General features: G+C 55.8%; 2 protein-coding genes across 2 annotated transcripts; one reads left to right on the top strand and one right to left on the bottom strand.

The window, feature by feature from the left end:
• Window positions 1–171: 171 nt before the first annotated feature.
• PEBP1 (phosphatidylethanolamine binding protein 1) lies at window positions 172–2,007 on the bottom strand. The gene is made up of 4 exons (XM_057411266.1): window positions 1,832–2,007; window positions 1,402–1,511; window positions 815–915; window positions 172–465 (listed from the first exon to the last, which is right to left on the bottom strand). The coding sequence occupies exons 1-4, from the start codon at window positions 1,964–1,966 to the stop codon at window positions 248–250; spliced, it is 564 nt and encodes a 187-aa protein (XP_057267249.1). The 5' UTR covers window positions 1,967–2,007; the 3' UTR covers window positions 172–247.
• Window positions 2,008–2,914: 907 nt separating this feature from the next.
• Window positions 2,915–11,652, top strand: VSIG10 (V-set and immunoglobulin domain containing 10). The gene is made up of 8 exons (XM_057411260.1): window positions 2,915–3,041; window positions 4,185–4,469; window positions 7,719–8,000; window positions 8,821–9,114; window positions 9,594–9,704; window positions 10,110–10,122; window positions 10,876–11,033; window positions 11,140–11,652. Exons 1-8 carry the CDS (start codon window positions 2,957–2,959, stop codon window positions 11,208–11,210), a joined length of 1,299 nt encoding a protein of 432 aa, XP_057267243.1. The 5' UTR covers window positions 2,915–2,956; the 3' UTR covers window positions 11,211–11,652.
• Window positions 11,653–12,006: the final 354 nt, after the last annotated feature.

A 12,006-nucleotide genomic window follows, 5' to 3' on the forward strand; every position in this document is an offset into this window, starting at 1 on the left:
TCAGCCTGGGGGTGGTGGCTCTTACAGTGATCACCTGGACGTGCGGGAGCCAGCAGAAGCACAGCACGGGGCTGGAGCACACCGACACGGAGCAGCCTCAGGGAGGACAGGGGCAGGGGCAGGTTACAGCTCCAGGAATGGGAGCAGTTAGGCTCGATTCACTAACGAAACAGAACTACAGCCACGCGCTCCGACCAGCCCGGTCCCTGGGGTGCTGCACAGTGCTTCCTCCTCACCGCCCCGCGCCCTACTTGCCCGAGAGCTGCTCGTACAGCTTGGGCACGTAGTCATCCCACTCAGCCTGGTAGCACGTGCCAGCCACCGGCACCCCCAGCTCGTACTTGCTGCGGAAAGAGGCCACCTTGAACTTGCCTCGCTTGTCCCCGGAGCGGTTGGAGAGGATGGGCTCGTTGCAGGACAGCGCCTTGGGCTGCTCGTACACCAGCCACACGTAGCGGTGCAACCCTGCGGGGAGCAACACAGCGTTACCAGGGCCATGCACCTGCGATTCCCGGGGCCAGGTCTGCTCTGAAGTGACCCCGGGAGTGCTGGGGAATGGATGTCTGCATTCCCCAGGCTTGGAACGCAGCCTGAGTATGCTGTGTGTAACTGTGAGGGCCTTGAACCAGGCAGCTATTCATAACAGCCATGAGCACATGCAGCCACAAGCTGTGCTGTGTGGGCCATTCCTGCAGCATGGCACGTGCCAAGCAGGCAGGCAGTTTCCTGCAGAGCTCCCACCCTCCTCTCTGCATCTGATCGACACAGCACCACTGTGCCTGGAGCACGGGAACTGCCACATGGAAGTACCAACCTGTCCCTTTGGGAGGGCCGGAGCCGACGTAATCGGACAGCACAGTCCCGCTGCTCACATTGTTGCCTTTCATGTTGGTCACCAGGAAGTGATGCCATTCCCTGGAAGGAGAACGGCAAAAAGCAGTGAGGCTGCATCACAGCCCCAGCAAGACCCTTCACTGCCCCAGGCTGCTGCTTTTCTGCAGTCAGGACAGGGTAACTGCAGCTGAAGAACTGCCCCTCCTCGTTTGCCAGTCCTAGAGCAGGATCTGCCCTCCTGCCCTGTGGCTATGTGATAGGCAGAGCTTGGCTTGAGAAGGGTGAGCTGGCCCCAGGTTGAAGCCTGCACTGCCTCCACAGAGAGCCCTAATTCTAACTCGCACACACACCAAATTAAAGTAAGCAGACGATGCTGTGCTACTCTAAGCTACAAGAGACCTTCAACCACCCCTGGCAAAAGCAGCTGCTCCTCCCCATGCTGTCCCTGTCTCAAGGGGAGATACAAGGGCACAGACTCACTGCTGCACGTTCCTGACCCCCTGCTCAGACCAAGAGCGATGCTCCACTTTCCCCAGTCACCCCAGGGAGCTGCCCCGTCCCCGTTACCTGAACTTCGGGTCCTTCCTACTGGGCGCATCTGGGTCCGTGAGAACCAGGGTGTAAAGCTTCTGGGGATCACAGCCATCCCACTCAATGCTGGTGGGGCGATTCTGCACCTGCAGGGACGACAGCGTCAGCAGGAGCAGCCAGCTCCACGCCAGCCGCCCTGCTCGCACGCCTGCCCACCGCACGCACCAACAACCGCGCAGTTCAAGGCCGTTCGTACCGGCTCACCCCCGGCTTATCAGAGCCGCCGGGGTTTCTCCGGCAGCACGGAGCGGGGCCGGACCGCACCGCCCTGCTACAAGAGCCGACAGCAGAGCTCAGCACCCGGGGAGGCTCCCACAGGAGCTGCCACAGAGGAGGCCCAAGAGGCCCGGCCGCCTCCCGCCATTTTGCCGCGCCCCCCTGCACCACAGGCCGGGCCCTCCCTCACCTGAGTGGGCGTGAGCACCTTGCCCAGCTCATCTATCTCCACGGAGCCGTACTTGACCCGCAAGGGCTGCGCCGGCTTCTGCTCCACCTCGGTGAGGCTCAGCGGCCCGCTCCACAGCGCCAGGTCCACGGGCATGGCTCCGGCTGCACCGACCTGAGCTCCGCGCACCGTGCCCGCCTCCCCGCTCCCATTGGCGGAGGCGCCGCCACGCTCCGTTCCCATTGGTGGAGACGCTCCAGCTGTTATGGCGCCCCCAGGCGGTGCCGCTCGGTGTTGGCGCAGGGCGGGAGGGGCCGGGCTCTGCTGCCCCAGTGTTAATTGGGTTATTAATGAGGTGCTGAGCTGGTCGTGTTCTGCCCTGCCCAGGTGGTCCTGGAGGAGCCTGAGGACACAGCCCTTGGGGTCACTTGGCATCGCTTAGCACAGAAACCTATATACCGGGACCTTTTCTCCTCATGCATCCGCTGCTTTAAGTTAGCAGCGCGCTGGCTGTGCTGTGTTACCTTCACATCCAAGGGACACCTTGAAACATGAAAGCAGTCGTATCTTTCCTGGTCGCGTGTGTCCTTGGGATCCCTCCAGCTGCAGAGCAGCTCATCCTTTCCCCTTTCCACCTGCTTCCTCCTCCCCATCCTTCTTCGTGCTCTGCTGCTGTCCAGTTTTACCTTAACCTGCTGCCTGCCTCTTTTCCAACCCCATCCCCAAGAACCACACAGCTTTCGGCGAGGCTCACAGCCATTTATCGCTGTGCTTCCTGCTCCCGTTGCTCTCGGGGTGTCTCTGAGCGGTTGAATTACGGCAGATCCTCTGGTTGGGAGGTTTTGCTTACTACGTCTGCTTCGCTTTGCTGTGGAAGCACCATCCTCCTTGTGTTAACCACCGCCGGCCATAGCCCGGCTCCCTGCCCTGAGGGGGGTACCCAAGATGGCGGGCGTGGCCCGGGGGGCGCCCAAGATGGCGGCTCCCAAGATGGCGGGCTGAGGCGGCAGGGTCTGGTCCAGGACCCGCGGCCCCGGCCGGCGCAGAGGGAGGCGGGCGGGCCCGTCCGGAGCTGCCCGCCCTCTTCTCCTGCCCGCTGGCCGGGCAGCACCGCCTCCCCGAGGCGGGAGGCTCGTTGCGGCGGCGATGCGGTTCCCCGGCAGGACCCCGCCAGCGCGGTTCTTCCTCGCCCTTTGCGTGTGGAGGCTGGTGCCGCGCAGGGACGCCACAGGTAGCGGGGAGCGAGGGGAGGAGAGCTGCGGGCGCCGGGCCGTGGCCATGACAGCTCTTACCTCAGCGCGGCGCGCACCTGAGGGCCGGCCCCGGTGCGGGCTTCTCGGTTTGAAAAGTAGTTTTTTTGGTGCATAAAACAACACGATTCCCGTTGGAAACAAGCGGGGCGGATGCTGAGGGGAGGGTGGTGGAAGGGGGGACTGCTGCAGAGCCCTGTGGGGTGCCGTTTGGCAGGGGAGGGTGGGAGAGGTGAGAGGGGGACATCAGTTCCTCAGTTTTCCATCAGTTTTCCACCTTCCTCATCACCAGTATTGGGGTGGCTTTTGTCTCCTTTTCGGAGCCTGGCCATTGCCGTTCGCTGTATTGGTGCTCCAGCGCTGCTCTCCTTTGGGTCTCTGTTGGCCTCCTCTGGGTCAGAAATGGCTTGGTTCTTGCTTCCCTGTTGGGGCTTTTGAGCTGTGTCCCTCCTCTTGACCGTGTCTGCAACAAACATTTGTAGTTGCCAAATGGGTATTGGGGATAGTTTGGCAGCAGGGCCCCTAACAAGCACCTTGGAGGGTTGGTATGTATCACAGAGACCTGGACGGATACCACCTCTTTGTGTATGTATATATGTATCTCATATATATACACACAGGTTTTTGTGTATGATATATAACATATATATACACAGGTCTTTGCATGTATATCATATATATATGTACAGGTCCTTGTGTATAATATATATCATATATACATATGTACAGGTCTTTGCATATAATATATATCATATCTATATACAGGTCTTTGTAATATATATCATATATACATGTCTTTGTGTATAATATATATCATATATACATATGTTCAGGTCTTTGCATATATCATATATATATATACAGGACTTTGTGTATAATACATATACATATATACATGTCTTTGTGTATAATATATATCATATATACAGGTCTGCATATAATATATCATATATATATGTATACAGGTCTTTGCGTATAATATACATATATACAGATCTTCATGTATATCTCATATATATATATATATGAGATATATATATATATATATATATACAGGTCTTTGCTGGCAGAAGAGGGCTTTGCCGGTTCCCTACATCCCTAATGCTGTCCCTTCTGTTTTGCAGGAACAGAGGAAGTGGTCTTCGGGAAGGTTGGAGGAAGCATCCTCCTTTTGTGCCGCAATGTCTCCAAAGAAGCCACCGAGGTGCTGTGGTTCCAAGGGGATCCACGCTCTTTCCCCCCACTCTTCTCCTCAAGGGTCGCCTTCCCCCCGGATGTCCGCTTCTCCCTGGTTGACAACAGCTCTCTGAGCATCACAGAGCTGCGTGCGCAGGATGAAGGCAACTATACCTGCAAAGAGGTGCTGAACCAGACAGACCATGAGCACAGGGTCCAGCTCCTGGTAGCCAGTAAGTTTGTCCTGCCTCTCGAATTCCCTCCCCTCAGTCCCACAGGAGCCCACATTCATTTGCAGTGTTGGAAAAGCAATGTCAAATAGGACGAGGTGGCCACATCGTGCAAAACCTGTGGGCAGGCTGGTGCTGCTCAGTTACAGGTTCACTCCCAAGCATGAGGATGTGTATCTGTAAGGTCTGTCAAGGACCAGTTGTGTGTGATGCTGAGGATGAAGCACCAGCAGTGAACTCTTCACTGTGTCACTTCAGTTCCTTCCTCGGTGGTGATGATGAACTAGTTTTTGAACAGATCTTTCATATCCTGTACTTGGTCCTGTGCCTCAGAACATGGCTGACTTGAGCCTTCGTATATCTTAGGATGGGGGCTGCTGCTCACTGCCTTACAGACTGTTTGAAATCGGTCTGCTGTGCTGTTCATTTCAGTGGGAGAATGGAGGGACCTCAGCTCAGAAGCTGTCTGTGCCAAGTCTGAGAGTGAAGCCTTCCGAATTTGATGGAAAAACCCCATTCTTTAAATTTCCTGCTGGGAGCGTGCCAGTGCAGGCCATTCTTTCAGCCTTTTGGTCCTGTTGTGTGTTTTGGTGCTTTCTCCCATCTCTGTTTCGTTCATTCATCCCCTTTGAACCCTTCACAAGCCCAGGCTGGAGAGCTCTGAAGTCACATTGCACACTGCTGGTGCAGGACCAGTATCCTCCTTGGATGCCTCATCTCTTCTGTGGAACAGCCTCATGCAGATTAGGAGGTCCTGTGGCTGGTGCCATTCTTGGACCCTTCCCCAAGTCAAACCAGCTGTGAGCTGGGCTCTGAGCTGCTGGCCTCTGTGCCAGCCGAGTCCATGTGACAGGGTTGAGGAGAGGGAAGGGCTGTTGTCAGTCTGCGTGTTTTGGTGGCACTCTGTGCTCTCTCAGCCCCTTCCTTTCATGCTGGGCTTGCCGTCAACGCCTGCTGTACGTGAGAGGTGTTTTCTGTTTGCATTCAGGGTGTTCCTTGCTCCTCGGTGTTTGTAAAAGTTGTGCCTGTTCTGGACAGATTCAAGCTCAGAAAGGTCACATTCATTCCTGGGTCAAGGCACTTGCAGACGAGCTTTGCAGGGTCACAGAGAGCTGGAGTGAGGGACTCAAAGCCCAGCCTGCTTCAGAGGATATATATATGTAGGCACAGCGCTGGGGAGGGGGAGCCCTCAATCTGGAGCACTGGTGCCAACCCCACATGAGCAAAAGATACCTATGGCATGCCAAGTGTTGGTGCTGCCTCTGAGCTTCATTGACTAGCCCGGAATTAATGTGTAAATTCATTTCCAAAGGTGATCTGGGACACTGGTGTGCCCTAAAATGGGCAAGAGAGGTGTTTCTGGTGGTGCTTTAGATCAGCAGAAGCAGCATCAGCAAATGCTGGAGGTTGAAGCTTCTCAACTGTCTCATGGGTTGTACTTAAAGTTCTCTGCTCAACACTGCATTTAAAACTCCCACCAGCAGTATTGCTTCTAGCAATACAACAAAGTTGCAGCCCTGTCTTGAGGTGCTGGTCTGTGTTTGTTCTGGATGGGAAGCACATGGTGTGCGTTGCACATCTCCAAGGGATTCCTTGGTATGGTTGTGTCCAGTGTGATACAAGCTGCTGTGGGCTTCTCTGTGGGCATGAGATCCTTTTTGCTGGTGTTTTTTGAGGGTTTTTGGTGAGGGAGATCAGAGGTTTTTAGGTCTTTGTGGTTTATTAACGCTTTGGGAGCAGATCTCTGTTGGCATTTGGGCACTGGAGTTGTACTGGGAGTCCAGGATGTGAAGCACGTTCCTCCTGTGCTGGGTCTGCCTCTCGAAGTGGGGCGGTTTGTGGTGGTTCAGGCTCACAGGTTGCTGTTGTTATCCACAGCCAGGGTTTGGGGTGAGTTGTGATCCTCCCTAGAGCTGAGGCAGAGGAAGTGGTGTCGAGAAATTCCTTGCCAAAGCTGGATGGTTTCAAAGATTATACGAGCTGTGTGTCTGTAGTTCCTGGAAAGCCAAGCCCCAGGAAGGTATGAATGGAGCTCACAGGGGGTTTTGCCATGATGGTGACTTGTTTCCTTTGTCATTTGAAAGTCACTTGAATAAATGCTCCACAAAATAAATCCCAGGCATCCCTCTGACACCTCCTGTGAGGGGCTGAGCTCTCAGTGGTGTCTGGTTGGGTCAGGTAAGCCAGCCACAGGGGCACGGTGTGCTAATGCTGCCTGGATCAGAGTCCAGAATCCCTGTGGCTGTTAAACAGACACGTGTGTCTGTCTGAGCATGGGTGTGTGCCTGTGAAACCATCCCATGGGAGACACTCAGGAACTCCTGCTGCATAAAGCCCTGCTCTGCCTGAGGGATTGCTCTTGGGTTTCTATTGCCTTCTGACCTGCTCCTGACACCATGTCGTGGGTCCTGTATTTAAATAACAAACACAGTCGTTGTGGTGATGAGGTGGCCCTGGCACAAGGCCAGTGGTGACTTACCCGGCTTCTGTTCCCTGCTGGAGTTTGTCCCCACTGCTGCAGCATGGTGTGGACACAGAGTGTGCTGTGCAGGTGAGCGATACCATGTGGCAGTGACAGTGGTGCTGGGCAGGAGCAGAGCACACTTGCTTTGGCTTCAGTGGCACGTATCTGTGGCCCTGCAAGCTGGAGTCACCCTGTGGGCAGAGCATCTTGTACACTAGGAGCAGCCTCTTCCTTCAGCATGGACTGGGGAAGTGCTCCAGCTTGGAGGTAGTGGCTCTGAGGAGCTGGTGGCTTGTCCCTAAGCAAGAGCCCTGATGCTTTCCACATTCCCTTGAGAAGTCTTAATGCTTGTCTCAGTGATGGGGACAGGTTGATCCTTGTTGTCAAGTAGTGCGAATCGGTGTCACCCCTTTGTAGCTGTGGCATGAGGACCAAGGGCAGGGTGGAGATTTGGTTCTCTCACTGTGTTTTTAGGTGCTTGTCTTGTGCTTTAGGTGCTCCACTGGATAAAGCTGTGGCAATGATCTTTTTCCTCCCTGTGCAATAGTCCCTCAGGGCTTGGCTGTGGCTGCTGTGACAGCCCCTGCTTGGTCCCTGTTGGCTGTCATTCAGACCTGTGCTCCCCTGGGGCTGTGGGTCACAGGTCAGGGAGAAGATAAGCCGGGAAACCAGGAAGGTTTTCAAGGGGAATGATGTCAAACACCAGCACCTGGGGGAGTTCCAGCCCCTGGGACACCAAGAGCTGTGACCTGAAAGCGTCTCTAACCACGTGCTGTCCTTTCTGATAGATCCACCACAGTCAACCCCAAAGTGCTGGGCTGAGACCTCCGCATCGGGGCTGATGCTGCAGCTGGTTTGCAGCTGGCCTGGGGGGTATCCCCACCCCACCCTGCACTGGAGAGAAGAGGGACAGGACCTGGAGAACTCGAGCTGGGTCCTCAGCTCCACGAGCTCCTCGGACACCCACGTGGAAACGCTCAACAGCTCCCACCTCTCCCACCGCCAAGTGTTCAAGTGTGTGGGGAGCCACGTGGTCAGGCAGGAGGAGCCCACGTGCACTGTGGAGATAAGTGAGTTCTCTTGCCCACCTTAGTGGCCATTCAGGAGCCTGCTGATGGTGGGGCAGGCAGCAACCCTGGTCATCCTCGGCCCTCCAGAGCACTAAAGCAGGGCTCAGGCAAGACAGGCTTGCAGGCACTTGCCTGCTGCAGGGGGAGATGCTAGGAGTAGCAGGGCTGGGCTTCTGCAGAGGTGACTGCCCAAGGCATGGAAGTCCTGCAGCTGAGATCCATCAGGGCACAGCTGCAGGTGAGTTGTGTTTTGGGTACATCTTCAGGGGCTGCATTGTCCCACACGAAGCTTTTCACCTGTGCAAGCACTGCGTGAAAGTGGGAGGTGGTTTTTGTGCCTTGGTTAGCTTGACGTTAAGTTTGGTAGGGCTGGGCTTAGGGGAGGAAGGTCATGGATGTCCCCAGACCCCCATCAGGCATCTGAGGGATCTGACTAAAGCTGCTTTGGGAAACCTGAGCTGTATTTATCCTCCTTTGTCAGAGCTACACAAGAGCTCTGCTGATCCCAAGGAACAATCCTGGGCTGCCTTTCTCCTCTCTGCCGTCTTCCCACTGGCAGATATAAATCTGTATATCCCAATGGGGATACAAAGATGGGTGTCAGACAAGCAATGTGAAATTGCTCAGATTGTCCTCAGGAGGCTGCTGCAGTCCTGCGAGTGAGCTGAATGCCAGCCCCTCAGTGCTCAAGCCCAGACTCCTGCCTGACCTCCTCCTGTTAATGATTATTAATCAGGCAGATGCTGATTGCTCCTTCTGTTAAACTCCTCCATTCCCTCCCTGACTCTTTCCTTGTTCCTCTTGCCCTGGGGCTGCTCAGAAATCCCTTCACTGGAATCAGATCCCCCAAAGACCTGCTTGGTGGGTGACAGCGTGACCCTGACGTGCCGAGTGACCGAGAGCACCCCGTCAGCGAGGCTCACGTGGCTGCGGGGCATCACCCAGCCAGGGGCAGAGATCCAGCCCGGAGGCAGGTACCTCATTGCCCAGGAGGGCAACGTGTCCCGGCTCACCATCCAGAACTGCTCCCAGGCCACCGACGGGGGCTGCTACGTCTGCAAGGCTCAGAACCCCGTGGGGCTGAGGGAGCTGTTCATCTGCCTCACAGTGAAGGGTGAGTGGGGACTGTGGGGACACAGCTCACTGGGGCCGTTTGCACTAGAGTCCTCTTTGCCTTCCATACATCCTTTGATGCTTCCCATGCTCTTGTGGCAAGTGTTGATGCAGGACTGGCTCCCTTCGGCCCAGGGTGAAAAGGACCAATTCCCCTCACCTCAGAGCAGTGGGCCAGAGAGGTACATCCTTGATCCCTCCTGGGGGTTGTGGGCTCAGAGGAGCACCTCCAAGAGCCAAGCTGCTCGAGGTGCATTGTGCAGGGGTTGATTCACTGTCACTAAATGTAAGTGGGCACAAAACTGCACTGGTCACTTCTAAGTCAATGAAGCTTGAGTGGCTGAAACCCTCACCCTTTGTGCTGGTGTGACTGTTGCTGGGATGGGAAATGGGAGCTGGGACCTGCTCTGTTACTTGCACTGGAAATTCCTCATCCATCCTTGTTCCTGACAACTGACCTGCTCTGTCTCCACTCCACAGAGCCAGTGAACATTGTTGGGGTCGTGGGTGCCGTGGTGGTCCTGTCCCTGCTGGCTGTCCTCACTGTCACCGGGGTTGTCTTGTACTACAGTCCCCTGCTATGCCTCAGAGGTAGGAGCTCTGCTCTGCATAGGGACCGGGTTGGTCTGGTTTTATCCCCAACCTGCTTGTCCTTCCTGGTGTGCTGGAGTCAGCCACTGATGATCACCACAGCCCTTGGGCCTCACCCCGCTCCTGGTCATAAACCCTGTCACATGGGTTTGAAACAGCAGCTGTGTTCTCCCCCTCCCCTTCTCTAGGGAGCTGTACTGTGGTGGGCCTTCTCCCCTTTCCTTGTGACCCCTCTAATGCTGCCATTGCATACATGGGCAGGTCACCTTCCTGTCTGAGCCTCCAGGTGTGGCTGCAAGAGACCATCCTCTCCCAGGCAGGATAGACAGGGCTTGTGCAGTAAAACTGGGACTGCTCTGGGGCTGGTTTCTAATGCTCTTTTCCCTTCCTTTCTCTCCCATCCAGGTGCTGCATTCAGGTAAGTGCTGATGTTCCTCAGCCCAGTCCCACGAGGCCTCACTAGTGAGGCTCCTGCAAGAGGAGAGGGATCCACCTCTGAGGCAGGAGCCATTCCCAGAGCAGAGCTGTTCTTACCTGGGAGCTGTGCCTGTGGAAGGGGGTGGTGGGGCTGGCAGTGGGTGCAGGAGCCAGAGGTTGAGGGTAGAGAGGGGTACACCTGGCATCAGAGCAGGAGCAGGATCCCAGTCACTTTGGGATTGCACAGGGACAGTGAAGTTGAGGAGGAGTAACCGGACTGCGCCATGTCCTTATCCCCTCAGGAAGGATGCACATGAACAAGTGCCACCTCGGGGTTTGGGTGCACCACATTGCTTCCCCACTTCCAGCTTGCACTCCTCCTGGCCCCGCTCCTTCCCTTGCCCCTCTTCCCACAGCTGTGGAGCTGCAGCATGGGAAGTCTCTTCTGGGTGCTATCATTTCCCCATCCGTACAGGAGGGAAGACAGCTCCTCTCTGGAGGGGCTGGTGAAGTTTAGTACATGAATGTTTGTGAAGTGGTTGGAGGACTTGGGAAGTGAGTGGGAAGCAGTGCAGAATGTGGTGGTGGTCTGAAATGAGCTGGTTTTGCACATGGTTAGTGCAGGATTGGAGGAGTCCATCAACATTGGTCATTTTGGGGTAGAGGCTGGTCAAAGCCTAGGGGGCACAGGCTGGAGGGAGAGTCAGGATAGGCTGTCCTCAGCCTTTTAGCATCTGCATGCTCTGCTCCTCAGGAATCGAGACTCAGATGACATCCTAGTGCTGGTGGACTCAGATGATGACGATGGGAATGGGGAAGAAGAGGCCATGAGCAGCTCTGCCAAGCAGGAGGTGCTGGCACTGGTCAATGGGAGCAGCGTTCCGGCTCCTTATCTCAAGTGCCTTATGGAAGGTGAGCCCTGGTGCCTTCTGCAGCCTCTTCCTGCTGGGAGGGAGGGATTCCTGTTCTCTGGCTCCTTGGCTCCTGCTGAGATGCTGCTGCTCTGTGCCCTGTGCAGGTGATGATGGCAAGCAGCATGGCAGGGGCTCTGCAGAGGAAATGAGGGGAGAGGAGACACAAGGCTCATAGTTCCGTGAAGCAGAAGCACACAGAGCTCCAGCTGGATGCCCAGCGCCAGGCACATCCTTGCTGTGTGGCTGAGCACAGGCTGTCCTCAGCGGGCTGGATCGGTCAGAGCATCCTCACTGCCTTCTCCACTCGCCCCTTCCCCAGCTTCCCCTCTGTCCTTACCCAGCCACGTGTCTCCATTTCCCCTCTTTCACCTTCCTCTTTGTCTCAGATGCCTTTTGAACAAGGTGGCACCCAGTGCAGGCAGAGCTCACAAGTGGGTGTCTGTAGCCTGCTCCCCTTGATGGACTCAGATACCAGTATGGGGCTATGGCATGGTCCCCATGACCAGTGCTGGGGTTGCAGGAGTGTGATGGAGGAAGTCACTGCGGGGCCACAATGGTCCTGGGATGACAGAAGAAACAAGTGGTGCATGGGCAGGACATGGGTGCTGCTGGCTATAGGGGGCTTTATTGGTTTTATGATAAACATTTTTCCCCTAATCCGTCTGGAATGCCGTGCCGTGTCTAAGTTGGGAGTTAGCTGGCAGTGGTTTTGAGGGGGATGCCTGGCTGCGGTGGGAAGCACGGAGGGGACTTACGGGGAGGGGATGAGGGGAGCAGGATCTGCATGGAGAGGAGCAGAGGGCTCTGCAAGAGGGGACCAGCAATAATCAACTGTGTGAAGTGGGGATGATGGAGAAGGGAGTGCACAGAGAGGACCTGAGGGCATGTGAAGGGTAATGGGGGATGAGGGGGGCTTCATGGAACATGGGGGAACAAAGGGGATCTGATGGCGCGTGGGGTGGAAAGGGGAG

Source organism: Pezoporus wallicus, unplaced genomic scaffold (genome assembly GCF_028554395.1).
Source record: "Pezoporus wallicus isolate ANWC-B61680 ecotype Strahan unplaced genomic scaffold, APGP_CSIRO_Pwel_v1 contig_6401, whole genome shotgun sequence".
In the NCBI taxonomy this organism is placed as follows: Eukaryota; Metazoa; Chordata; class Aves; order Psittaciformes; family Psittacidae; genus Pezoporus; species Pezoporus wallicus.